The sequence below is a fragment of the Dipodomys spectabilis genome, unplaced genomic scaffold (assembly GCF_019054845.1).
Source record: "Dipodomys spectabilis isolate Male_0828 unplaced genomic scaffold, ASM1905484v1 ptg000215l, whole genome shotgun sequence".
NCBI classification, from domain to species: domain Eukaryota; kingdom Metazoa; phylum Chordata; class Mammalia; order Rodentia; family Heteromyidae; genus Dipodomys; species Dipodomys spectabilis.
In genome coordinates, this window is record NW_024870892.1 from 9,896,191 (window position 1) to 9,923,823 (window position 27,633).

The 27,633-nt window shown below is 51.0% G+C and overlaps 1 protein-coding gene across 3 annotated transcripts in view; it reads right to left on the reverse strand.

Annotated features, from left to right (window-relative positions):
• The window catches only part of Stk11 (serine/threonine kinase 11), a 28,683-nt gene extending 5,361 nt beyond the window's left edge, over positions 1–23,322 (reverse strand). Inside the window, exons 1-7 of one of the 3 annotated variants that reach the window (XM_042697304.1) lie at positions 22,304–23,318; positions 4,607–4,690; positions 3,588–3,677; positions 2,559–2,691; positions 2,344–2,480; positions 1,764–1,891; positions 849–906 (exon numbers count right to left, since the gene is read on the reverse strand). In XM_042697304.1, the coding sequence (XP_042553238.1) occupies positions 849–906; positions 1,764–1,891; positions 2,344–2,480; positions 2,559–2,691; positions 3,588–3,677; positions 4,607–4,690; positions 22,304–22,593 (920 nt within the window). In that variant the 5' untranslated portion in view covers positions 22,594–23,318. Of the gene's footprint in view, positions 1–848; positions 907–1,763; positions 1,892–2,343; positions 2,481–2,558; positions 2,692–3,587; positions 3,678–4,591; positions 4,691–22,303 lie in introns of all 3 variants that reach the window. The other 2 variants (XM_042697305.1, XM_042697306.1) reach the window with 2 other exon arrangements.
• Positions 23,323–27,633: the final 4,311 nt, after the last annotated feature.

Consider the following 27,633-nt stretch of genomic DNA (forward strand, 5'->3'; position numbering starts at 1 on the left):
CAGCATTATCTGAGGAAGCTTGGGGAGTCCCACACACCTAACCCTCAATGAATGACTGTCCACTTACTTGGATTTTCCATTGGGAGCCATTCAGCTGTGCCCTAATGTTCACTCATAGCCCTCGGAGCTACAGCAAGGCCCTTGACCTGTACACAGTCATCCCAAATTCCCAAACACAGCCCTGCCAAGCTTTCCAGACCCCAAGATGCACACTGGTGCCATTCTTTTGTTGTTGGTGGTGATGGTGGTGGTTGTGGGGCTTGAACTCTGGGCCTGGGTGCTTTCCCTGAGCTCTTCAGTTCAAGGCAAGTGCTCTACCACTTGAGCCACAGTGCCATTTCGGTTTTCTGGTGGTTAATTGGAGATGAGTCTCATGGACTTTCCTGCCCAGGCTGGCTTTGACCCACAATCCTCAGAGTTCAACCTCCTGAATAGCTAGGATTACAAATGTGAGTCACCGCACCTGGCATGCTGGTGCCATTCTTGCCTCTGGATTTGGGGTACATGAGCCCAGGATCGGGGAGGCAGCAGCAGCAGGGTCCTTTCATCCCTGCCTGCCCTCTACTCTTCCCACTTTGGGCCTGGATGTCCAGACATATGGCTGGCACTGTTAGAAGACAGAGGGGGGAAGAAAGGAAGGCACACACTCTGCATGCACCCACCAAAATCCTAAGATATTTGGGGCTTACACAGGCAAGCAATGGACACTGCCTATATCCCCCATACAGGCACTATGGATCTGAACAAGATGTGGCCAGAGACCCACCTTCCATTAGTCCCCCTTAGTCAATGCTACCCAGCTGGACCATTGTTCCTGCAAACTGAGAGCTGAGAGCGAGGACACAGACCTGTGCTGCCTGATCTGCTGTATGGAGAACCTCTTGGCCGGCTCATACTCCAGCATCCCTGTGGAGAGCAGCAGGACTGGGTTAGCACCACATTCAGGCCCCCAGCTCCCATCCCTTTAGTGGTTATCCCACCTCTGATCATGCTTTCAACATGCCACCCTTCAAAAGGACAACCCTGCCCACGGGACTGGACAGCTAGGGACAGCTAACCATCTGTCCATATCCCATATTCCTAAAGCACCAGTACACTTCTAGCCTAGCCTGGCCTCTACTGGAGCAGGGTGGCTGGTGCAAAAGAGGCCAAGGAATGCAGCAATGAGAAGCCCTTCAGACCCTGCAGGAACACCAAGGAAACTGAGTATGAAAGACCTAATATAGGGGCTGGGAAGGTGGCTCAGTGGTAGAGTGCTTGCCTCGCATGCATGAGGTCCTGGGTTCGATTCCTCAGCACCACATAAACAGAAAAGCCAGAAGTGGCGCTGTGGCTCAAGTGGTAGAGCGCTCGCCTTGAGCTGAAGAGCTGAGGGACAGCGCCCAGGCCCAGAGTTCAGGCCCCATAATCGGCAGGAAAAAAAAAAAAAAAAAAAGACCTAATGTAGCAGGCAGAGCAGCCAATGCCTCCAGAGGCTCTGCACACACAGGGGTGCCAGGCTTGCAGGTGTACTTACCAACCCACCCCTGCTACTGTCCATGCCCAGCTGGGAGCCAAGATAGTCACTCTGCAGCAAGGCCACAGGGGATGCTGTATGACAGCAGAGCGGCAAAAAGGGCAATGGTGGGAAACATCAGGGTCCTAGCCACTTGCTGGGATTATCGTGAGGCCTTTGCTTCTAACTGCTGTCACCAGCAGCACACCATACTCCTGATTCATACAACTGAGACCCATGCTGGGCCATAGGCCAGGAAGACTCTCACCTTTGAGTAGGTCGGAGAGTGGGGGGCCACAGTCGCCTGGGATTGTGAAGTCCCCTTTCCCGATGTTTTCAAATAGCTTGTAGATGTTATCTCCCTCGAAGGGGTACAGGCCCGTTGTGATGTTGTAACTTCATGCCCAAGGGGAAAGAGAAGGGGGTCAGAAGTTAGCAGCACGCTTGAGTTCCCTAGTGTAGCTGTCAGCGGGGTCCTTGTGGACTCTGAGACAGGCCAGTTTCCCAGAAGCAGGAAATCGCTCAGGAGGAAAGAAAGTGTCCCCTAGATCCACTGGAACAATACCCTAAAGCCACCCTCCCTGGATGACTCTTTTTTTTTTTTGGGGGGGGGGGGGGAAATAGTAGGAATTGGTAGGATGTGGTGTTACATGTCCTTGAATATAGCAAATCACGTGGGGCCACACACCCACAAGTGGCATGGCTCAGCAAAATGACTGGACACCCACCCTGTGGCTTTAGGCTCTGAACTCCTGGCCACATCAGTGGGGCCTATAGGCACCAGAGAAACATGGTACTCCCTTGGGCCACATTCACTGCATGTTGGGACGGGGGTCCAGGGCACTTACAGCGTGACCCCGGCTGACCAGATGTCCACCTTGAACCCAGAGAAGGTGTCCAGGCCATTGGCGATCTCAGGAGGCTGGAACGCCGGGGAGCCTTGGCTTGTCCGGCAGGTGTCATCAGCGGCAAATGGGTGCAGGGCCTGCGGCAGTGCCATGCGGCCCTCAGGGAGCGCCCAGGAGGGCCCAAACCCTGAGACCCCCGAGGGACAGGCGCCTACCTCGGCAACGCCCAGGTCGGAGATCTTGAGCGTGCCGCTGGTGGTGAGCAGCAGGTTACCAGGCTTGATGTCCTTGTGCACTATACCTTGGCTATGCAGGTATTCCAGGCCATCAATGAGCTGACAGAAGTACCTACAAGTGAGGCACACCTGTGTCCGGGCCCTGCTCTGACTTCCCAGCCTCCCAGGGCCCCTCTGTGCAAAAGCTGCTCAAGACAAGTTCTTCTAAATGAGCCTCACAAGCAGCCATGGGGGGGCAGTCATTTGAGGTCCAGACAAACAGGTCAAGGCTGGGCCCCACTTGGGAACCACAAAGGGTCACTGGCCAAGGTGGAGCCCCTACTTATGGCCAAGACTGAGATCACTGTTGCCAAACAGGAGCCCCTATAATCTCACTTCTCTCTTAAATGGACCACATGAACCTTATAGTCTCCCCTAGAACAGTGAGCCCATTCCCATCTCCCAGACAGTCAACCCCCAGGTCCCAACTGCTGCACTTAAGAGGGCTGCTCAGGGCACTGCCAAGGAATTCCCAACAACCAGCAGGTCATACCAAACCACAGCAGCTTCTCTCAAGGCAGTACGTACACAGGGCCTGACAGGTGGGAAGGGCTCTGCATGGTTGAACTATGGGTACTGTACACAGGGTACTGCTTTCAATTTGCTTTAAAGCCAGGTGCCAGTGGCTCACACATATAATCCAATTACTCAGGAGTCTGAGATCTGGAGGATCAAGGTTCAAGTCAGCCCAAGCTGAAAAACCTCCAGAACTCCATTTCCAAATAACCAGCAAAATATCAAGCTGGAGATAAGGCTCAAGTGGTAAAGAATGCCAGCCATGAATAAGAAAGCTGAGTGGGAGTGCAAGGCCCTGAGTTCAAGTCCAAGAACCAGCACACACATAAAAATTTTAAAAACACCTGGGCTTTACATAGATGACCATCAAAAACCAGTGTGAACGTGGGCTGGCTTACCCAAGGCCTGGTGGCCCTTGTGGGTAGCTTGGCCCTCGGGTCCAGCCCCACTCACCCGTGGGCCTGGCACACGGGGAACCGCTTCTCAGGCACGCTGTCCAGCATCTCCTGCATACCACACACACAGTACTCCATCACCATATACGTGGGGTGCTAAGGAAATATGGCTCCACGGGCAATGCCACCCTGCTCCACAGACCAAATCCTGGGAGTTCTGGCAGTGCCACATAGGAGAGATAGCCTGCCACCTGTGTCCTAGAGAGGCCCTGGAGCAAGCCAGCATGCCTGGGGCAGAGTACAAAGTTCTGAGAGACAAAGGCCCCTCATGACCACACCCTACCTACTCAGAAGGGCCATCTCTGGGCAGCACTGGGCCTACACATGGACCACAACTGGACTTGCTAGTTCAGGTTTGCTTTGGCAAAAAAAAAAAAAAAAAAAAACCAGTCCTGCAGGGAGGCTTCAGCAACTCCTACAAAGGAGAAAGTCTCCATTCCCTGGGACTCAAGGTCAGACTGTGACACACTTTGCTTGATACCCCACAAATAATCTCAACTTCACGGCCCAGGGTACACCCAACAAATGGATTCAGGGTTCCACAATTGCAACCAGGACAGGTCCCATGAGCCTAGAGTACCAGAGCGCCCCTTCCACAACTAGGGCCAGATGTGAAGACCATGAGGTGGGATTCTCCTTTGCAGGCCAAGCTCTGGTAACATGTGGTGGCCCCTCCCTGAGCTGTGAGATTCCACTAGGAATCCCTACATTGAGGTGCTAACCAAATTACATATATAGGGATAGCTAGAAACAATGTTAACAATGTGCCGGGCTCTGACTACAACCCAAAAGAGTGGACACCCAGGCTAAGGTTGCCACTCAGTGTCCTGGCCCTGCGTGGATGAGAAGATGGCCCACGGAGGAGGCCCCAATAGCTCAAGACAGCTGAGGGATCTGACAAGGGCTGCACTCAAGATGCCTGCAGGGCTGTATGGTGACTGACCGGGAAGGCGAGGCCTTCATCTGCTCTCTACTCCCTGGAGCCCACCTGCCGCCACCCACCCTGGGAAAGGATATATCTTTTGCTTCTCCTCATTGTACAGCACATCCACCAGCTGGATGACATTCCTGTGTCTCAGCCGCCTCAAGAGTTGGATCTCCCTAGAACAGAGAAGACAAGGTATCAGTAGACCCCAGTGCAGGTGCACCAAGTAGCACCAGGGGAACCCACTCTGCAAATGAATGAGAGAGCCCTACACCATAGGCACAGGAGGGGCTGCAGATGGCATGAATGGGAAGGAGGCTAAATGCCCTGCTCCTTTCCAAAGGAAAGATGGTTTCAAGTCGTATCCTGGTGGTCCTGGCCAGCTGATGTGCCAGCAGCAGCCTAGGGGCCTAGGCAGTGGGGCTGGGTGTCACCACTGGGGACACACACCACAATAGTGGCCCTGAGACAGCCAGATTAAGGAGGATCACAGCACCGCCTGTGCAGGTTTATGGGGTGCCCCTCCCAGTGAGCAGCTCCACTAAGGGCCATGGCAAATCCCTTCCATGGCCAGGAGGAGCTCAGACTATGACAAGACCATCAAGTCATTTTAAACGAATAATGAACCATGTTCTTTCATGTAGACTAAGCACACTACAGTGCACAGAGCTGTGGCTACATTCTATGCAAGGCCAGGCTCTCCGATGTCTCCCCTAAAGACTTGCCTCCTACCTCACTATTTTCCCCAGTATTCTGTAAAACCTGGACATCCCAGGTGAACCCTACTGGGGCTGTGTCCAAAGACACAGTGTTGGGGAAAAGGAGCCACATGAGATATAGATACCATGATAGGCACTGACCACCCACAAAGGTCACTCACTGTAGGCCAGATGGACGCCGGCAGTCTAGTCAGGGAGGCTTCATTTCAAAGTCTGAACAGCAAGGAGTCCTCATACCCACACATTAGAATACAGTATCTGTGACCCAGAAATTCTACTCCCGGTGGGGGGGGGGGGAAGGAGGTATGAGATGGGAAGGGATGGGAAGGGGAAACAAAGGAGGAGGCAACAATGCTTGATAAGAAATGTACTCATTACCTTGCTCATGTAACCCCTCTGTACGGTATTTTCACAATAAAAATTAAAAAAAGAAAAGAAATTCTACTCCCAAGTACTTGCCCAAGAAACCCAACAAAACATCTATTCTTGAAGACAGGTGGGACAGATATGCTCCCAGAACCAGAGGTAGAAACAGCCCAAAGTCTATAAATGGACAAATGGACACACACAGCACAGTCTACCCACACTGGAATATCATACACAACCATGAAGAGAAGCAAGGCTCTGACCAATGCTACAACATGGAGGGACCATGAAGACCTCATTCTCAGTGACAGAATCAGATACAAGGTCACAGTGTGTGGCTTCATTGGTAGTAAGAAAAGTCCAGAAAAGGAGAATCCAGAGACAGGGTGTCTGGAGTTAGGGAAGAGAGAGGGTAACTACTCATGGTAGTGAAGCTTCCTTTTTTTTTGGGGGGGGAGGTTTGCCAGAATGTTTTGGAACCAGATTATGAATATAAAACTGCTTGTGCTGAATGTCATTAATCTATACAATGTAAATGGGAGAGATGCACAATGTGCATTTCATCTCAGTATTTTTTTTTTTAAATCCTTACCAGGAAGCCCAAGCATGACACAAAATCAGAGTGTCTCCCTCTCAGCACTAAGTACTGCCTTGAGCCTGGTAGTCCTTTGTTATGGTCCCTGCAGGGCCTACCGAACTTGGGTAACCTCATGGTTTTGGACATGGTCCTGCCAATTCCAAGGTCCAGAAAGGGACAGGCAGCAGCTGTCAGTTTGGAGACAGAGCTGCACATGGCGCTGGCCTGCTTGCGGGAAGCCTGCACTTCAATCCCCTCTGAGCTGTGAGTACATCAGCAGTGCCAATTCCCGGCAGGGCATAGCAAGGCTATTTATAGAGCTGGCCGGACCTGCGCTCCCAGCCTGGCGGACACCCAGAGCTTAAAGGGGAACACTGGGACCAGGCTGGACACAGCAATGATCCTTTCTCAGGAGAACATAGGGTGGGCCCAAGAGGTCTTAAGGCCCAGCCTCAGTCTGCCCTCTCTCAGGGCCTAGTGTATCCCTGAGTTTCCCCACCAACACAGTCAAGAGACCCAAGAGGCAGCAGGTGCCTCTGCCTCACTGATGTGGAGACAAAGTGGCATGGGCAGGATGCATGTCCAAACAGGATGACCTGGGGCTACCTCACACCAGGGGTAAACACTGAACCAAGGGCAGCGGGAAAGCTTGGGAAATAGTTGCCTGGTCTCAGGGATACCTAGGCCAGAAGGTGGCACCAGAGAGAGTGGTCACTGAGCTGCAGAGGCCAGGCATTCAGAACCATGCGGCTGAGTCGGCCCAACTGCGCCATGCTGATTGTGCATCCGGCTCTTGGTCACAAGGCTGGTGCCAAGCAGAGAGGGTGACCCAGCACCTCATCCTGCCCACCCTACTGCTAGCACATTTCTACCTTCCCACATTGGCACCTCCTGGGTAAGGTCCAGATAGCCAGGGATACTCCCAGCAACCCTCTGCCTGACTTCCCAGGGGCTGTCCCCTGGGAAAAGGACAGGCTATCACACAAATCCCAGCCACAAGGAGGGAACAGCAAAACCAACCCATAGGTGTAACCCACAGCATCTGTGGAACCTACTGGGAGAGGAGCTGAAGCAGAGGTCTGTCCTCAACATGATCTATCAAAAGTGGCCTAGAAATGAGGGCTCAGACAGGAGGGACCTCAGTCCTGAGCATTCCTGTACTGGCTACATATTCTTAGGGCTCAGCAGGTGCCACTTGTCAATGCCGCAAGCCCTCACTATAGGGATGGAGCCAGCAAAGCCCAAGTAACTGCTCAGACAGAGCATGTGAGGCAGAGGAGCCAACCCCTCACAGAGCAGGCCCTACCTTGCCTGTAACACCAGAAACTAAGCCCATCTTCAAACACACACTTGGCAAGATGCCAGTACCCCCAGGCACCACAGGTATCCCTCCCCCACAGTATGCCAGGGATTCCAGGACCAATGGCTCAAATAGCCTCAGAAGGCAGCCTGGGAAGCAGTGTTTCAAAGTACCTGTTCCCCAGAGAATAAGTCAAGGACTCATAAAACATAACGTCTGCCTCCATGTGTCTCACACACCTACCAAAGATAGATGGTGCAGCCAATGCCCCAGTTCCACATGTTGCTTGGTGCAGCCACACTGTGCATGGGGGAGAAGCTGGGGTCCCTTGGTTCACCCCAGTGTCTGGTGTGGACAAAACCTAAACTCAAACTTTTCCACCTAATTACTAAGAACTCTCACTCTTAGCACAGTGGTCACTGCAAGGTACTGAGCAGCATCCCTGGCCCCTACTTCACCATGCCAGGAGCAAGGAGTGCTCAGATGTTAGTAATGTAGGTCTTCAGAAATCATCCGTCACTATCTGTGGGCAGAATTATAGATAAACCCTTACGCTCCTTCCTGGCATGTCTTCCAGGGATGGTTCCTCCATATCTCAGCTATATCTCACTCACAAGATAGTGTTTTCAGTCACCCCTGTGGGCCACAACCTGACTCCCTGGCCTCTGTTCTGCCCATCAACTAGCCCTAAGACACGGAATCCCCCCAACAGACTAGCTTCCCCTGCAGCAGCCCCTTTCTCCACTCTTGCCCTCATCTACCTAGACTATCTCCTAGCAACCCTAACTCTGGGCTGTCACACACTGGCACTTGCTCTCAATCTTTTTTTTTTTTTTTTTTGGTTGGTCGTGGGGGCCTGAACTCTGGGCCTGGGCGCTGTCCCTCAGCTCTTCAGCTCAAGGCTAACACTCTACCACTTGAGCCACAACACCACTTCCTACTTTTTCTGCTTATGTGGTGCTGAGGAATCGAACCCAGGGCCTCATGCATGCAAGGCAAGCACTCTACCACTGAGTCACCTTCCCAGTCCTGCTCTGAATCTTGTCCCACAAATTCTTTTTTTCTTTTGATCAGTTGTGGGGCTTGAACTCCGGGCCTGGGTGCTGTCCCTCAGCTCTTCAGCTCAAGGCAAATGCTCTACCACTTGAGTATCACTTCCAGTTTTCTGGTGATTAATTGGAGATGAGTCTCACGGACTTTGCTACCTGGGCTGGCTTTAAACTGCAATCCCTCAGATCTCAGCCTCCTGAGTAGCTAGGATTACAGGCGTTAGGCACCCAGCTCCCATAAGGTTCTTTTTAGGAGCATTCCCACTTCTGGCCATGAGACCACAACCATTTGGACAGTCTAAGCACTGACTGCCTCACTCTTCACATAGACCAGGCACTGGCATTGGCACTGTTTGGCCAGTCAGGTTGGCTGCATCAGCAAGTGTCATCCTGTGCACCAGAAACACTAGAGAGCTGAAGGTTCTGATGATATCTGCCCACTAAGAGCCTGCCCAGCCTTTACTTAGGGACCCAAGATGGCAATTCCACATCCCTCTCCCCCTAGCTCTAGAGCATTTCACAGGTGTCCCAGACACTTATGTCCCGGCAGTCAGCTCTTCCCAGGTGGTACAGCACAGTGCAAAGCTGGCTTTCCTCCCAGAGCATTCTCAGTACCTGCTACTCATGGAGCCAAACCAATACTTACCTCCTGCCTGAGTTTCCCAGGGTCCAGAGCTAATCAAGGACTCACACAGTGAGTGGCATCTGCACTGGAGGAGTGTGCTATCCATACCATGAGTGCTCTGTCAGGGAGCTGCCCTGAAAGTGGCCTAGCACAACAGCACTTCAGGCAGAACCCAGCCCCAGCACTTGTGTCCTGGGCCATCAGAATAGATCACAGTACCTGCTGGAGCATACCCCAGGGCTGGAGACTAAAGTGGCAGAGCCCGCTCCACGCAGGCCCCCATGACCATCAGTGAGACCACACAGCAGCTTCAAAACCAAGAGCACAGAAAGACACCCTCCACCCACTACCCTCAGCACTATGAGTCAGAAAGCCCTGAAAGCTCACTTCACAATTCCAACAGACCACAGCCCTGCACTGCTGAGACCTGAGAAAACACAGGGCCAATTCCATCCCAGAACCACCCTCTTCTGCCCTCAGGGAAATTATCTCCAAATGCTCTTCCTCCACCAGAGAAAATGGCCCAATGAGGAGCTCTAAGTGAACAGATCACAGTGCCCCCTCCTCTACAGATAAAAAGCTTCAGCCTCCTACTCTGACAGTGTTTTCCTTAAAGAGACACAGAAAAGGTACAGAGATACATTCTTGACATATCCCATGTTGCCACTGACATACCACTAAGAGACCCGTTTGCCCCAAGCAAACGCATTTGACCCATAGCCATCAAGCTATGCAAAACTATCACATCTTTTCTTTTTTTTTTTTCTTTCCTTTTTTCTGTTTTTGGCTAGTCCTGGGGCTTGAAGTCAGGGCCTGGGCACTGTCCCTGAGCTTCTTTTGCTCATGGCTAGCATTCTACCACTTGAGCAACAGTGCCACTTCTGGCTTTTTCTGTTTAGGTGGTACCCTAGCACATCTTTTCAAGCAGGAAAACTACAGTGAACACTTGGTACTTGCAGTTCCATCCTCGTACCAAAAGAAAAGAAAAGGAAAGGAAAGGGAAAAGAAAAGCAGGAAGGAAGGAAGGAAGGAAGGGAGGGAGGGAGGGAGGGAGGGAGGGAGGGAGGGAAGGAGGGAGGGAAGAGAGGGAAGAGATGATGATAACAGGAAGCTGTTCAGATTCTTCAAACTTCTTAGGTTAATTCTCCCATGAAGGCATCTAGATAAAGGAAAAAGTAGCACAGAGGACTTTTCTAAAGATAAAGCCAGTATTTTTGAAGGAGATAAGGAAACTATCTCACAGAAGTCCAAATGGGCATACATTTCCCTCAGGAAACACAGGAAACTAAATCATGGGTCATCAAAATGAAGAGGGGCTGGAAAGGTGGCTCAGTGGTACAGTGTTTGCCTTGCATGCATGAGACCCTAGGTTTGATTTCTCAGCACCACATAGCAGAAAAAGCCGGAAGTAGCTCAAGTGGTAGGGCGTTAGCCTTGAACTGAAGAGCTGAGGGACAGGGCCCAGGCCCAGAGTTCGGTCCCAAGACCAACCAAAAAAAAAAATTAAATTAAATTAAAAAAGAAAGATAAAGACCTAGTTATTAGGGAACATATAGACAGGATGATGCCAAGGAGAGTTCAGACACATTGTTCTGACAAAGCACAGGGAGACCAAACCATCACCAAGCACCTGAAATATTTAAGTTAACAACTGTACCAAAATATGCAAATACAAGGACATTAAGTCTCAAAGCTGAACACTGAATTTGTCTAGAGCCTGAGTGTAGCTCAGGGATAAGAGTGATTGCCAATGGGCTGGGAAGGTGGCTCAGTGGTAGAGTGCTTGCCTTGCATGCCTGAGGCCCTGGGTTCAATTCCTCAGTACCACATAAGCAGAAAAAAAAAGCTGGAAGTGGTGCTGTGGCTCAAGTGGTAGAGTGCTAGCCTTGAGCTGAAGAGCTGAGGGACAGCGCCCAGGCCCAGAGTTCAGGCTCCACGACCGGACCCCAAAAAAAAAAAAAAAAAAAAAAAGAGTGATTGTCAAATGTACCAAGCCCTGGGTTAATCCTCAATAATAAAATGTATTAAAATAAATCTAAACTTGTGTGTATGGGTTTTTATTTTATTTCGTTTTGTTTTACAGTCCTGGGGCTTGAGCTCAGGGCCTGGGCACTGTCCCTGAGGTGTTTTTTTTTTTTTCTTTTTTGGTTAGTCATAGGGCTTGCACTCTGGGTCTAGGCACTGTCCCTCAGCTCTTCAGCTCAAGGCTATTACTCTACCACTTGAGCCACAGTGCCACTCCAGTTTTTTAGTGGTTAATTGGAGATAAGAGTCTCATGGACTGGATTTCGCTGCCCTGGCTGGCTTTGAACCATGATCCTCAGGTCTCAGCCTCCTGAGTAGCTAGGATTACAGACATGAACCTGTGTCCAGCCTAAACACATTATTTATACCAAGAACTTAACACCAGAAAATTAATGCAAAGTCAAAACTCTAAAAGAAGTAAAAACTTGCCAGGCATCAGTGGCTTATTTACTGTAATCCTAAGCTACTCAGGAGGCTAAGATTGGGAGCATGGAGGCTCAAAGGCAGCTGTGCAAAACTCAACAAGACTTTCTCCAAGTTAACTAGCCAAAAGCCAGAGAGGCTCAAATGGTAGTATGCCAGTGTAGCAAGCAAAGAGCGTTGATTTCAAACCCTAGTCATGTCAAACAAAAACAAAACAGAGAAGTCCAACATGCCTGAGAATATGTCCAAGTGCACAAGGACAACTAGAAATGTAGGTTCTTGAGGGCTCAGGACCATATCAGCTGTGTAAGGGAGCCCACAGAAGGCAGAAAGCCCAACATGTGGTTACAGTGTCTGCTGTCAGTGCTGGGACTGCCATCAATGTTTCTTTTTCTTTCTTTTTTTTTTTTTTTTTTTTTTGGGGGGGGGGTCCGGTTGTGGGGCCTGAACTCTGGGCCTGGGCGCTGTCCCTCAGCTCTTCAGCTCAAGGCTAGTGCTCTACCACTTGAGCCACAGTGCCACTAGCGGCTTTTTTCTTTTTGCTTATGTGGTGCTGAGGAATCGAACCCAGGGCCTCAGGCACGCAAGGCAAGCACTCTACCACTGAGCCACCTTCCCAGCCCCGCATCAATGTTTCCTATAGGTACTACCCTGGCCAGCATTAAAACAAAACAGAAAATAAAATAAAAAGGGAAACAATAAAGGCGAGCCCCGGTGGGGCAGGGATATAGGAAGTGCTAGGAGCAGAGCTGAGCTCAGCAAGGGAGGAAACCTAGCCTTCCGGCCTGGCCAGCCCCCTTTGAGGTCCAACCTGCTTTTCTCAAGAGCCTGCCTGCCCTGCTGCTGCCCAGGCAGAGCAGATGGCTCAGTTAACTTGCTGACTAACCAGGAGAGAAGCAGGAAGGAGGGTCATAAACGGCATCCAGGAAGAAGCTGCCTGAAGTCAGGCTATAAACAAAACACACAGGAAAAGATAACCAGGTGCACAGCTAAGGGAACAGCAAGTCCCGAACACCCACTCAGGCTCGAAAGGTAAAAGGCAGTTCCCTGGGGTCAGTAGTGGTACTTCCAAGGGACACTGAGGCAGGAACACTGACCTTGATGGCTTTTCATCATCTTTGTTAATGTCTCAAAAGTAAAGGCTTTCTTGCCAGGCACCACCGGCTCACCCCTATAATCCTAACTACTCAGGAGGATGAGACCTGAGGATTGTGGTTTGAAGCCAACCCAGGCAAGGAAGTCTGTGAAACTCTTACCTCCAACTAAATACCAAGTAAGCCAGAAATGGAGCTGTGGCTCAAGTGGTAGAGTACTAGCTTGAGCAAAAAGGCTCAAGGACAGTACCCAGGCCCTGAAGTCAAGCCCCAGGACAGGTACACACACAAAAAAAGTACAGGCTTTCAGAGCTGGGGTACAGCTTGCCACTCATCCCACATACGTGAGGCCCTGTGTGGGTCACCAGCACTGCAGAAAATGGATAAAAGCTCTCAGAGGTGTCTGAGGGCCACAGAGGAAGGTGGCTAACAAGGCAGTTCCACATGAACCACATACACAGGTACTCAGCAGCAGCAAGGTTCACCATAAGCACAAGGGTGAGAGACAGCCCAATTGTCCATCTGTAGTAACAGACTAAATACAATTCCTACACTGGAGCATCACACAGCCATGAACAGGACAAGGCTCTGACATATACTGTTGTGAAGGAACCCTGAGGACATGGGCTCAGTGAGAGAACCAGACACAAAAGGCCTCACACTGTGGCTCCATTGATAGGAAACGTCCAGAATAAGAGAATTCATAGACAGGAAATGGATTTGTGGGCACAAGGGGCTGGGGAATAAACGGGGTGACTGAACATGGAGACCAGTTTCCTTCTGGAAAGAAAGAATATTCTGGAATTCAACAGATGGGGTGATTTCCCAACTGAACTCTGTTACTGTACTAAATGCCATTGGCTGTGCACTTTTTTGTTATTGCTATTGTTGTTTGGTCATGGGGCTTGAACTCAGGGCCTGGGCATTGTCCTTGAGCTCTTTCCCTCGAGGCTAGCGCTCTGCCATTCTGAGCCAAAGCACCACTTCCAGTTTTCTGATGGTTCATTGGAGATAAGTTTCATGGACTTTCCTGCCCAGGCTGGCTTTGAACCATGGCCCTCTGATTCTCAGCCTCCTGAGTAGTTAGGATTACAAGTGTGAACCATTGGCACCCAGCTGAGTTGTACCATTTAGAAAGATGAAATTAGCTGGGCACAGTGGCTCACACTTGTAATCCTAACTACACAGGAGGCTGAGATCTGAGAATTGCAGTTCAAAGCCAGCCCGGGCAGGACAGTCCATGAGACTCTTATATCCAATTAACCACCAGAAAACCGGAAGTGGCATTGTGTCTTGAGCCCCTTGACCGACAAAAAAAAAAGGATAAAATCTATGGTATGTGAACTATAGGCAAACAAAGTAATTAAAAATGTAAGTACAGGGGCTGGGAAGGTGGCTCAGTGGTACAGTGTTTGCCTTGCGTGCATGAGCCCTGGGTTCGATTCCTCACATAAACAGAAAAGGCTGAAAGTGGCACTGTGGTTCAAGTGGTAGAGCGCTAGCCTTGAGCAGAGGAGCTGAGGGACGGCACCCAGGCCCAGGGTTCATGCCCCACAATTGACTGGGGGGGAGAAGGGGGCGCAGCGGCGTAAATACAGGCAGGCACTGGTGGCTCATACCTGAAATCCTACCTGCTCAGGAGGGTAAGATCTGAGAATTGTGGTTCAAAGCCAGTCTGGGCAGGAAGGTCCATGAGACTTATATCCAATGAGCCCCCAGAAAACCTTATCTCCAATTAAAAGCTCAAAATGGGGCTTTGGCTCAAGTGGTAGAATGCTAACCTTGAGCAAAAAAGCTCAGGGGCAGCACCCAGAGTTCAAGCCTCCAAACCAGCACACACATATACTATACATATAAACACACACAGACATGTCAGGAGACATAGTAGGTATGGTATATTCAGCAGCTTGCCATCCCCAGACATAGGAAGAAAGAAATCTAGGTGTTCTATACCTCAGCCTGTACAGGTGACCACTTGTGCCCATGGTACAATGGACTGCCTGGCCCAGCCTGGAGCTCTCACCTCACTCAGAGACACTGCCAAGAAGGTGTCCAAATCCATCCAGGAGTCTGAGGGCAGGTTAGGATGTACAGGCCTCTTGATGGCCCAGCCTGGGCCTCACTATGACACCATTCCCAATAGGGAGCAGAGGGAGAAAACTCTAGCAAATGCCAGAACCTTGTAAAGGCTTCTAGGGACATTCTGTTTGCCTGTTTGCTGAGGGAACGAAAGCCGACAAAGTCCAGGGCTCTGAATCCCAGCTCGCTAAAATCCTAACTATTTACCATCCTCATCCAAGTATCTGCCAGTCACCCCCAGGGTGGCATGGCCTCCCCCTCCACACATTTCCAGCCCCTCTCAGGGCCCCAGTGGCAATGACAGGTGGAGGAGGATCCACTACAGAGCAAGGCATTCTTGCCAGTCACTCACCACTCAAGGTTCTGGGGAAACCCAGACAGCTGAGCCTCCCATCCTCTCCCTAAGCTGGCCAACATGATTCCAGCAGAAATAGTCAAAATGCTTCCACTGAGTATTCTGTGGCCTAGAATCCTATTGTGCTAGTGTGGCCTTCAGCCCCCCTCAGTGGCCATGTCATGTGGGCAAACTGTAACTCACAGAACGAACAAACACTAGAACAGCCAGGGACAGGACAGCAAGTGCAGCTGTTATTAGCATCAAGAGTCAGCAGGCCGGGCGCTGGTGGCTCACGCCTGTAATCCTAGCTACTCAGGAGGCTGAGATCTGAGGATCGCAGTTCAAAGCCAGCCTGGGCAGGAGAGACCATGAGACTCCTATCTCCAATAAACCACCAGAAAACCGGAAGTGGTGCTGTAGCTCAAGTGGTAGAGCGCTCGCCTTGAGCTGAAGAGCTGAAGGACAGCGCCCAGGCCCAGAGTTCAAGCCCCACGACCGACAAAAAAAAAAAAAAAAGAGTCAGCAGAAGCCCCCTCCTCACTATAGACACCTCAGGCTGGAGAAGTATAGCCCAACCCTGGACCATAGCCACCAGCAGCTATTTATATATCTAAGTGCGGCCAGGCTGGTGGCACACATTTGTAATCCCATCACTCAGAAGGATGAGGAGCGCTTGGGCCCAAGAGTATGAGACCAGTCTGGGTTTCAAAAACAGAACAGAGCTGGGAGCCGGTGGTTCACACCTGTAATCCTAGCTACTCAGGAGGCTGAGAATTGAGGATCGTGGTTCAAAGCCAGCCCAAGCAGGAAAGTCCATGAGACTCTTATCTACAGTTAACCACCAGAAAAGCGGAAGTGGCACTGTGGCTCAAGTGGTAGAGCGCTTACCTTGAGCTGAAGAGCTCAGGGTCAGCGCCCAGGCCCAGAGTTCAAATCCTAGGACCAACAACAACAACAAAGTCAGAATAGAGGGGAAGCACGTAAGATCCCCTTTTATGAAGGTGAACATTACACAACTTGGGAATATCAGTGTCCCTCAGGGACATGTTATAGGTAGGGGCCACACTATCCCCTCCCCCCATAGTCTCTGGCTGCCCCAAGTATCAGCAGGATTCAGAAGTTGTGTTCACTCACAAAGCTGAATGTGCTTCATGCCTGCCAGCCCCGATAAGAGCATTCTTACTAGCATACAGTCTGCTTGCTGTCTCTAATACCTACAAACTACACTAGCAAGATAGGCCTGGAGGCTCCCAGAGAACAGTACACAGGATGTCCTGTCTGGGGCCCTGTTCCCAGCTATATTCCATTTGTGGGAATCCATTGGGCACTCCAAACCCAGGGACCACAGCTGAACTCACCAATGTATACTTGGATAAGAGGTAACAGAATCAGCCAAGTAAAGACAGCCAGGTGTCACAGTAGTCAGGAGAAAGAAAGGAAGGGGTAGCGGGGGAGAGACAGAGAGAGACAGAGACAGAGAAACAGAAAGAACATGTCTTGGGGCTTAAATTAAGGGCCTGGAGTCCTTGCTTGGCTTTTTCACTCCAGGCTGGTGCTCTACTTCCTGTCCCCCCTTACCCACTCCCCTCAGTCTTAAGAGGTTGAACTCTTGGCCTGGGCACTATCCCTGAGCTCCTTTTGCTCAAGGCTAGGACTCTACCACTTGAGCCACAGCTCAACTTCTGGCTCTTTCTGTGATTAATTGGAGATTAGTTTCATGAACTTTCCTGCCTGCGCAGGCTTTGAACCACGATCCTCAGATCTCAGAATCCTAAGTAGCTAGGATTACAGGCATGAGCCACTGGCACCCAGGTCACTTCCTGCTTTTTTGCTGGTTAATTGGAGATAAAGGTTTTGAGGACTTGTCTGCCCAGGTTTGCTCCAAATCCCAATCCTCAGATCTCATCCTCCTAAATACCTAATATTACAGGTATGAGCCAAGAGCACCTGGCAAGCACATTTTTTTCTTTTGGTCGGTTGTGGAGCTTGAATTCTGGGCCTGGGCACTGTCCCTCAGCTCTTCAGCTCAAGGCAAGGGCTCTACCACTTGAGCCACAGCACCACTTCCGGTTTTCAGGTGGTTTATTGGAGGTAAAGAGTCTCACAGGGGCTGGGAAGGTAGCTCAGTGGTAGAGTGCTTGCCTTGCATGCATGAGTCTCTGGGTTCAATTCCTCAGCGCCACATAAACAGAAAATGCTGGAAGTGGCATGGTGGCTCAAGTGGTAGAGCGCCGGCCTTGAGCTGAAGATCTGAGAGACAGTACTCAGACCCAGAGTTCAGGCCCCACAACCGACAAAAAAAAAAAAATGTCTCACGGACTTTCCTGTCCAGGCTGGCTTTGAACCACGATCTTCAGATCTCAGCCTCCTCAGTAGCTAGGATTACAGGCGTGAGCCACCGGTGCCCAGCAATTTTTTTTTTTTAAACTTCCTGATGCCTACTGAGTCTTTTCAATGTAGATGTAACACATTTCCCACAGTAAGAGGTGCAGGTCCCAAGGCAATCTTCCTGAGAAGGCAGGAAGGAAGGACAATGCCCAGCAGGCTTGACCTGTCTGTACACCCACCACCTTGGCAAAGGGCCACAACATTGCACTCTAAGAAAAAAAGCTTTCAATACACACTGGAAGACAGGGCTCCACAGGCTTGACTGGAAGGTTCTGAACACTTCACCACAAGAGAGTCAAGTTTATTAAGCTTTATGCAAACAAAGAGGCCTTTCTCTTTTCAGCTAGCTGGCACTGAGGCTGTCCACAGAGCCCAGATCCTGGAGCTCGGCAGGAATACGCTTTTGCGTTGGCACATAGGAGGCCTTTCTCACATCACCGTGGCCTGTGAGGCACCAGCCCAGAATGAGGCAGGCCACTCACTGCACAATGGGGGCTACGGAGAGGGGACACGGTGACTTCCATCTCATAGCTGCAACCGTGGACAGAACACTGGGCACACACACACCCCATCCTGGATCTTAAACTCCAGGCCCGGGTGCTATCCCTAAGCTTTGTTCTTGTTTGCTCAAGACCAGCACACTCTACCACTTGAGCCACAGCTCCACTTCTGGTTTTGTAGTGGTTAATTGGAGATAAGAACCTCATGGTACGAGGTGCCAGTGACTCACATGTTATCCTAGTCACTCAGGAGGCTGAGATCTCAGGATCTCAGATCAAGGTTCAAACCAGCACAGGCAGGGAAAGTCTGTGATACTCTTATCTTCAATTAACCACCAGAAAACTGGAAGTGGCACTGTGATTCAAAGTGGTAAAGTGCTAGCTTTGAGGGAAAGCGCTCAGGGACAGTGCCCAGGCCCTGAGTTCAAGCACCAGGACAGACAAGGAAGGAAGGAAGGAAGGAAGGAAGGAAGGAAGGAAGGAAGGAAGGAAGGAAGGAAGGAAGGAAGGAAGGAAGGAAGGAAGGAAGGAAGGAAGGAAGGAAGGAGAGGAGAAATCCCACTGACTTCCCTGCCTGGACTGGCTTTGAACTGTGATCCTCAGATCACAGCCTCTTGAGTAGCTAGGATCACAGGTGTGAGCCAATGGCTCCTTTCTGATAGGCCCTCCAAAAGGTAAAGCCTCTGCATCCAGGCTGATGAGATGTGCACCACATGGTGCCTGCAAATATGAGGACATATCACTGAGTTTGATTCCAGCTGGTCACAAGCCATGAATGGTAGACCTGGGTACCGAGTCCCAATCCAGGTTCCACCATTGCTCTCATGTACTATTCTTCCAATGAACAGCATAAACCTGGGTTTCTTCGCAGTATTCCAACCCGTCTCCACAGATACGGGACTCAGTGTTGCACCTCTGGCCTCCACACAAGCTCAGTACAGGAAACCAGGAGTTTGAATGCTCACTTTACCAATGTCCACACCTATGACCACACTTCCTCTACCTTCTTTATATGACCTAGGGTACACATCACACAAAACTCAAATTGTATTATAGACAGGTATCCTGATCATGCCAGTGTCATTCCTGGGTCTGTTACAAGCCAAGCCTCCCTGCTAATGTGGTCCTCCTTCAGTTGTATTGCTGAAAGGCCTATAAACAGTTGGAGCCCACTAAACTCTACTGTTAGGAGCTTACCCTGTTTAGTTTGACCTGTAGAACCTAAAGATGGATAGGTACTTCTCTCCCAGACACAGGCAGCAAGAAGGGTGACTGGGGTAGTCTTGGCCAGATGGGAAGATGGCCACAAACTCCTCCTGCCTCAAGAGTACTACTCTGGAGAACCACACATGAGGCGGCAAGGGGAAGAGCTGGGGTCAAAGGTGCTGAGCAGGGCCCATTACGGGAGCCTGGTGGGAACAAAGGCAAGGGACAATTCCTAGCAAGTGTTTAGGGATGGGACTGAGACCCTGAATCAAAAGGGGATAAAGACCTGGGGGAGTGAAGAGGGACAATACTGTCACGAGTAGGGCATCTGGAATACAACAGCTCTTTCCATAGCCAGCCTTCCACAGCAAAAGCCAACCAACTCCATCCACAGAGGACACAGACTGGTTGCCTGTGGGCTATATCCACCTCCTGATCTTCTGGCTTAATGAAAAAGGGACTTAAAAGTGAGCAGTTAAGGACTGGGAAGGTGGCTCAGTGGCAGAGTGCTTGCCTTGCATGCATGAGTCCCTGGGTTCGATTCCTCAGCACCACGTAAGCAGAAAAAGCCAGAAGTGGCACTGTGGCTCAATTGGTAGAGCGCTAGCCTTGAGCTGAAGGGCTAAGGGACAATGCCCAGACCCAGAGTTCAGGAACTACGACTGACAAAAAAAATAAAATAGTGAGCAATTAAGCTCAAATCTGGCACCTAAAGGAGGAGGCACCCCAAGCCCCAGAGAAGCCTACCTCCTGTGTCCCTGATGGGTTCTCCTCCAGGCCTGCTTCACTCTAGAGGATCCACAGAACCAGTCTTTGACCAATCAGCCTAATTTCCATCTCACAGATAAGTCACCAGGCAGGGACCTGACCCCCTGGTCCCAGAACACCCATCCTTAATTTCTTTTTATTTTTTTGTTGGTTGTGGGGCTTGAACTCTGGGCCTGGACACTGTCCCTGCGCTCTTCAGCTCAAGGCTAGCACTCGGGGGGCTGGGAAGGTGGCTCAGTGGTAGAGCGCTTGCCTTGCATGCCAGAGGCCCTGGGTTCGATTGCTCAGCACCACATAAGCAAAAAGAAAAAAGTCGGAAGTGGCGCTGTGGCTCAAGTGGTAGAGCGCTAGCCTTGAGCTGAAGAGCAGAGGCACAGTGCCCAGGCCCAGAGTTCAGGCCCCACGACCGGACCCCCCCCCCCCCAAAAAAAAAAAAAAAAAAAAAAAAACAGAAGCGGGGCTGGGAAGGTGGCTCAGTGGTAGAGTGCTTGTCTAGCATGCATGAGGCCCTGGGTTTGATTCCTCAATACCACATAAGCAGAAAAAGCTGGAAGTGGCGCTGTGGCTCAAGTGGTAGAGTGCTCGCCTTGAGCTGAAGAGCTGAAGAGCTGAGGGACAACGTCCAGGACCAGAGTTCAGGCCCTATGACCAGCAAAAAAAAAAAAAAATGGGCTGGGAAGGTGGCTCAGTGGTAGAGCGCTTGTCTTGCATGCCTGAGGCCCTGGGTTCGATTCCCAGCACCACATAAGCAAAAAGAAAAAAGCCGGAAGTGGCGCTGTGGCTCAAGTGGTAGACTGCTAGCCTTGAGCTGAAGAGCTGAGGGGCAGCGCCCAGGCCCAGAGTTCAGGCCCCACGACAGGATCCAAAAAACAAAACAAAAAAAAAAAAAGGCTAGCACTCTACCACTTGAACCACAGCGCCCCTTCCAGTTTTCTAGTGGTTTATTGGAGATAAGAGTCTCATAGACTTTCCTGCCCAGGCTGGCTTTGAACCTGATCATCAGATCTCAGCCTCCTGAGTAGCCAGGATTTCTGAATGTCCATATGCTACACAATAAACACTTCATGGAAAACATCTCTCTTCCTGTTTGTTTTACTTCAACCTGAAGCTAGCCCATGTCACTTTGGCTCCAGCCAGATCAACATCACAGGGCTATGTCAGATCCCTGGTGCCAGTGAGGTGCCAGCTGGTCACTGTCAGCTAGGGATGAGACTGACAGAAGGAGAAAGGTGCAGCTGGCCCTTCCGGGAACCACTGTCCAAGGTCACCAGCCATCCACTCTGCAGTATAGCCCCACCAGTCCTGCAGGCCCAGCAGATAAGGTCCCTTCTTAGAACCCAGTCAGATGAAGTTTTAGAAGTTAAGAGGACAGGCAGGTGTCTGGTGGTGATATCAAGGCCCTGGTTGCCCTGCTCTCAGGAATAATAGCTTCTCCACCAGAAAGAAGGCCCCCTACAAACATACAGCCAGCCAGTAGGGCCTTAAGGTAGCAGGATGCTCAGAAATAAAATCTTCTTAAAAAGTAAGACTGCCCTGAGGCCTGCACAGAAAGCCAGTCGAAGCTCAGGGAGGCTTGCCAGTGTTCAAAGCCAGGGATGTTTCTAGCTTCACATCCCAGGCAAGTGACAAAGGGATCCGTTTCCCTCCTGCTGCCTGATAAGCTGGTGCAAACAATTATTTTTGGCAACCACAGGATTCCCTTCCAACAGGATAAACAAATCACATTTCGCCTGGCCCTGGTAACAGCCACACACTGCGCAGAAAACCTGCTGGCCACTACATACAAACTTGTCCGGCCCAAATAAACACAAGCTAGTTGGGGGGGGGGGGGGGAGGGTGACCATGGGGACAGGGAGTGGACTGCACCCGCTTCCCAGGACATGTTAATAGAGTGCTGAGCTGCCACAACCCACCTTGACTTTGGGAAAGCACTTTTGTAGGTTCCCAGTCACACTGTCCTCTACCAGCTGGGCATGGGAACTGGCTGTAATCAGATTCAGGGTGTTTTTTTTTTTTGTTGTTGTTGTTTTTGGTGCTAGGGCTTGGGCTTTAACTCAGGCCTGAGTTTAGTTGAAAAAGAAGGGGCTAGAGGAGGAAGAAAGATAATGAAGAAGCAAGAAAACGAGGAAGGAAGGGAGAGAAAGAAGGAAGAGGAGAAAGGAAGGAAGGAAAAGGAAGGGATGTGAGAAAGGGAGTGTCAGGAAGGAAGGGAGGGGAGGAAAGGGAAGGGAGAGAAAGGGCCAGAAAGGGCCAGGGAGAGACAGAGAAAGAGACAGAGAGGGAGGCAGAAGCCGAAGACAGCCACCCCCCCACCCCGGGCCTCCTCCACTTACTTCTTTACATTGGCCTCCCCGTTGGGAATCCGCCGCAACTTCTTCTTCTTGAGGATCTTGACGGCCCTCCGGCACAGAGTCTCGGAATCCAGCACCTCCTTCACCTTGCCGTAGGAGCCCTCCCCCAGCAGGTCCCCCATCAGGTACTTGCCGATGAGCTTAGCCCGCTTACGCCGAGGTTGGTAGATAACTTCAGTGGAGTCGATGCGATGGATAAAGGTGTCCATGCCCACAGACATCAGCTCTCCCTCCGTGAACATGCCCAGCTGCTGTGGGTCCGCCACGTCCATCCTGAACCCAGTGCCGGGGAGCCCCGGTCCCCCTTGTCCCACTCGTGGGCAGTTGTTCCTCCGACCCCGACTTCCCCTCTCCAAATGTTCAGGAAGGAAAAAAAAAGAAAACGAAAAAAAAAAAAGCCACGAAGCTCCCCACCCCCCCCGCCCCCCACCAAAATCCACGGAAACTCTTCTTCCGACGACGGAAGCGATTGTCCCACCCGTCGATCGGCACCGCGCCCGCGGTCCTGAGAGCGCGGGGCGGAGGGTCCGCGGGCGCTGGCGAGGCCGGACGGGCTGCGGGGCGCTAGGTCATCGTCCAGGCGCTATGGCCCGCGGTCAGACGCCGAGGCGGTCGCACCGGGGCCGGTCCGCGCCGTCCATGCCTGGCCCGCGCGGACACCCTCGCGGCGCCCTTCCTCCGGCAGCAGCGGCGGCGGCGGCACGACGCCCTCCCCGCCGCGAGCTCTAGGAGTTCTAGCTCTCGGGCGCCGGGCCACCGGGTCGGTGCAGGCCTCAAGCTCCGGGCCGGGGGCTTCCCAAGGCTGACGGGGCCCGGGCGGCGCGTCCCCCTCGCCGCGGCCGCCGCGCGAAAGCAGGAGGCGGGGCGGCGAGGGGGCCCCAGCCCATGCAAGGCTGCCCACGGGGCCGCCGGCGCCGCCCTCCCGGCCCGCACTTCACTTGCGGGCGACCCGGGCCGCCTCCCCCTTCCGCGCCCGACACGCCGCCGCCATCTTGTTTACCGCCCTACGCTGCGCCGCTGCCGCACGCCCCGCCGCGGGACACTCCCCCTCGCGGCGCCAACGTGCACGCCCGTTGGCTGCAGCGGCGGGCCTGGCTCCCCAAGGGCCCACCCCTGCAGCCGCTGCTGATTGGGCCGTTTGGATCTGGGCAGGCGCCGGAGCCGGGATTGGTCGGCGCTCGGTTCCGCCCAAAGGGACGAGACGGCTCTCCTGTTGGCTCCAGGAGTCGTCCGTCATAGGAAAAGGTGGGAGCAGGAAGCCGACTACAGAGCAAGGCGGTGGCGATGACCTCTGAGAGGTTTGGGCTGGGGTCGGAGGTCAGGAGCGCCCCAAGACTCAGTGGAACTCTTGTGGAGGTGTGGGTTAGGAACTCGGCGCTGGGACCACCTTAGGGTTGGGTAGAGGTCGTTTGCTGGGCTCCGCCCCTGAATTTTCTTGTGAGGTCAAAGGTCAAAAAGTATAGGCGAGAGGCGAATTGTGGGCCAAAAGCTTTTATTTAGAATCTCCTGGGATAGGAGAGGGAGGGAAGGGGGGGGGAGGTGGCGGGGAGGAAGTAGGAGAAAAATGAGGGAAGGGGTAACAAGTTTGACAAGAAATGTACTTATTACCCTATGTAACTGTAACCTCTCTGTAACATCACCTTGACAATAAAAAGTAAATTTTTAAAAAGAAAAGAAATAGAATCTCCTGGGATCCCACGGTAATCCTAGCTACTTAGGAGGCTGAGATCTGAGGATCAGGATCGCGGTTCGATGCGGGTAGGAAAGGCCAAAGTGGAGCTGTGGAGCAAGTGCTATAGCACCAGCCATGACCAAAAAAGTTTGGGAATAGCGCCCAAAACCCTGAGTTCAAGACACACACACACACACACACACACACATTTTCCCGGGGCCTGAAGGTTTATGCTTGTAATGCTGAGATCTGAGGACTGGGTTCAAAGCCAACCTAGGCAACAGATGCAAAAGACTCATCTCCATTTAACCATCAAAAAGCCAGAGGTAGAGCAGTGGCTCAAGTGGTAGAATACCAATCTTGAGTGAAAAAGGTTAGGGACAGCACCAGGCTCTCAATTCAAGACTCAGGATCAGCGCGTGCGCACATGCACACGCACACGCACACACACGACTTCCCCTAAGAAGATAGGGGAGAAAAGTGCCCAGGAAGAGCTCTGCCCAGGAGAAACTTGTGGTGAAAAGTCAGAGTCAAAGCTTGGCAATAGTCCAGCAGCAAAGCGGTTTTGATGGAAAACAAGAAAGTCTGCCAAAATATCGGCTGATAAAGTTGAAATCGCCCCTTGGGAGTGCCAGGGCATGTTGTCACTGCCCTACTGGACACTGTTTTGCAGGAACAAGATGCCTGTCTTGTAGGAAAGCTCTCCCTTCAACTTTTCGTTAGTAAAATGGGCCTGGGAAACTGTTTTGTTATTGTTTCAAAGCTTTTTTTTTTAGCACATATTTCTTAAAATTTTAATTGAGATAAATTACTAAAATGGAAATTCTAGAACAAAGGACATATTCATTTTTTTGGGGGGGGGGTCAGTCATGGGGCTTGGACTCTGGGACTGGGTACTGTCCCTCAGCTCTTCAGTTCAAGGCTAGCGCTCTACTACCTGAGCCACAGCACCACTCCTGGTTTTCTGAGTGGTTTATTGGAGATAGGACTCTCACGGACTTTCCTGGCCAAGCTGGCTTTGAACCTTGATCCTCAGATCTCAGCCTCCTGAATAGTAGGGTTACAGGTGTGAGTCACTGGCACAAGCTTAAAGTATTTTTTGTTACATATTCTTTTAAAAAAATTTTATTGTATGGGCTGGGAAGGTGGCTCAGTGGTAGAGTGCTTGCCTTGCATGCCTGAGGCCCTGGGTTCGATTCCTCAGCACCACATAAGCAAAAAGAAAAAAGCCAGAAGTGGAGCTGTGGCTCAAGTGGTAGAGTGCTAGCCTTGAGCTGAAGAGCTGAGGGACAGCGCCCAGGCCCAGGTCCCACAACTGGACCCAAAAAAAAAAAAAAAAAAAAACCCACAAAATTTTTATTGTAAAGTTGATGACAGAGAGGTTACAGGTAGATCTTTTCTTTTCTTTTTTATTTCTTTTTTTTTGGTCATGGGGCTTGAACTCTAGGCCCACTTAAGCCACAGTGCCACTTCCAGCTTTTTCTGTTTATGTGGTGCTGAGCAATCAAACCCAGGGCTTCATGAACATGAGGCAAGCACTGATACTGAGCCACTTTCCCAGCCCCATAAGGCGTTTATTTATTTTTTATTATTTAATTTTTTGCTAGTCCTGGAGCTTGAACTCAGGCCTGGGCACTGTCCTTAGCTAGCATTCTACCACTTGAGCCACAGCACCACTTCTAGCTTTTTCTGTTAATGTGGTACTGAGGTATCGAACCCAGGGCTTCCTGCATTTGTGAGCCACGGGTGCCGGCCTTGTTTTGTTTTTTAAGACATACTTACAACAGTAGCTTAAGGCTGTCCTGGAATGTAGGATCCTCCTGTCACAGTCTTTGCCAGCATGCTAAGATTTTTTTTTTCCTTTTGATGCTGAGGAATTGAGCCCAAAATCTGATAGCTAAGGACTTTCTGTATCACTAAGCTACAATCCTAGCCCTTTTGAGTGCTTTTGAGACAAGCCACATGCAAGATTTTTTTTTTCCCTTGGAGCTAAGGAATATTTGAAAGGTCTTATGCTTGCTTAAAACTTGTTTAAGCCGGGCGACAATGGCTCATGCCTATAATCCTACCTGCTCAGGAGGATGAGATCTGAGGATCACGTTTCAAAGCCAGCCCAGGCAGGAAAGTCCATGAGACTCTTTATCTGTAATTAACTACCAGAAAACTGGAAGTGGTGCTGTGGCTCAAGTGGTAGAGTGCTTGCCTTGAGCTGAAGAGCTGAGGGACAGTGCCCAGGCCTGGAGTTCAAGCCCTACTACCAAAAACAAAAACAAAACTTGCTTAAAGCCAGATGCCCATGGGTTATGCCTGTAATCCTAGCTATTCAGGAGACTGAAAGCTGAGGATCATGGTTCAAAGCTTAGGCAGAAGAGCCCCAATACTGTCACACACAATAATAATGGTGGCAAGTCTAAGATCTTCAGGTGAACTGAGTGCTGATGCCTTATGCCTATAAATTCTAGGTACTTAGGCTAAGATCTGGAGGATGTTGATTCCAAGCCAGCCCAGGCAGAAAAGACTAAGAGACTTTCATTTCCAGTTAACCAGTAAAGCCAGGTCATGAACAAGCAAACATGAGTTCTTAATTTCAGAACCCAGTATTGCAAAACGAAAAAAAAATTAAAGAAGGGGAAGTGGCGCTGTAGCTCAAGTGGTAGAGTGCTCGCCTTGAGCTGAAGAGCTGAGGGACAGCGCCCAGGCCCAGAGTTCAAGTCCCACGACCGACCAAAAAAAAAAAATTAAAGAAGGAAAAGGCAGGCTGGGAATGTGGCTTAGTGGTAGAGTGCTTGACTAGCATGCATGAAGCCCTGGGTTCAATTCTTAAGTACCACATAGAAAAACCTGGAACTGGTGCTGTGGTTCAAGTGGTAGAGTGCTAGCCTTGAGCAAAAGAATCTCAGGGAGGGGCTGGGAAGGTGGCTCAGTGGTAGAGCGCTTGCTTTGCATGCCTAAGACCCTGGGTTTGATTCCTCAGCACCACATAAGCAAAAAGAAAAAAACCAGAAGTGGTGCTGTGGCTCAAGTGGTAGAGCGCTAGCCTTGAGCTGAAGAGCTGAGGGATAGCGCCCAGGCCCAGAGTTCAGGCCCCACGACCGGACCCCAAAAAAAAGAATCTCAGGGACAGTGTCCAGGTCCTAAGTTCAAGCTCCAGAACTGGGGGAAGGGGGAGAGGAAGAAGAAAAAGTTGCTGGGCATGGATGGCTCATCTCTGTAGTGCTAGCTTACTCAAAAGACTGAGATCTGAGGATCATAGCTTCAAAGCCAGCCCAGGCAGGAAAGTCTATGAGATTATTTTCTCCAATTACCAAAAAGCTGGAAGTGGAACTATAGAACTCAGTTCCCGAGTTCAAGCCCTGGACTGGCACATAAAAAAAAGTTTGTCCCCAGGGCTAGAGAAACACTCAAGCCGTTAAAAGCCCTTAGTATGAAACCCACTACCACAAAAAAGGGTTTTTGTTTGTTTTCCCCGTCCATTCCATGGTTTCTCTTGTTACCCCAATCCTCCAGTTAAAAAATACCACTAAACAAGGTGGTAGTGCCGGGCGCTGGTGGCTCACGCCTGTAATCCTAGCTACTCAGGAGGCTGAGATCTGAGGATCGAGCTTCAAAGCCAGCCCGGGCAGGAGAGACCGTGAGTCTC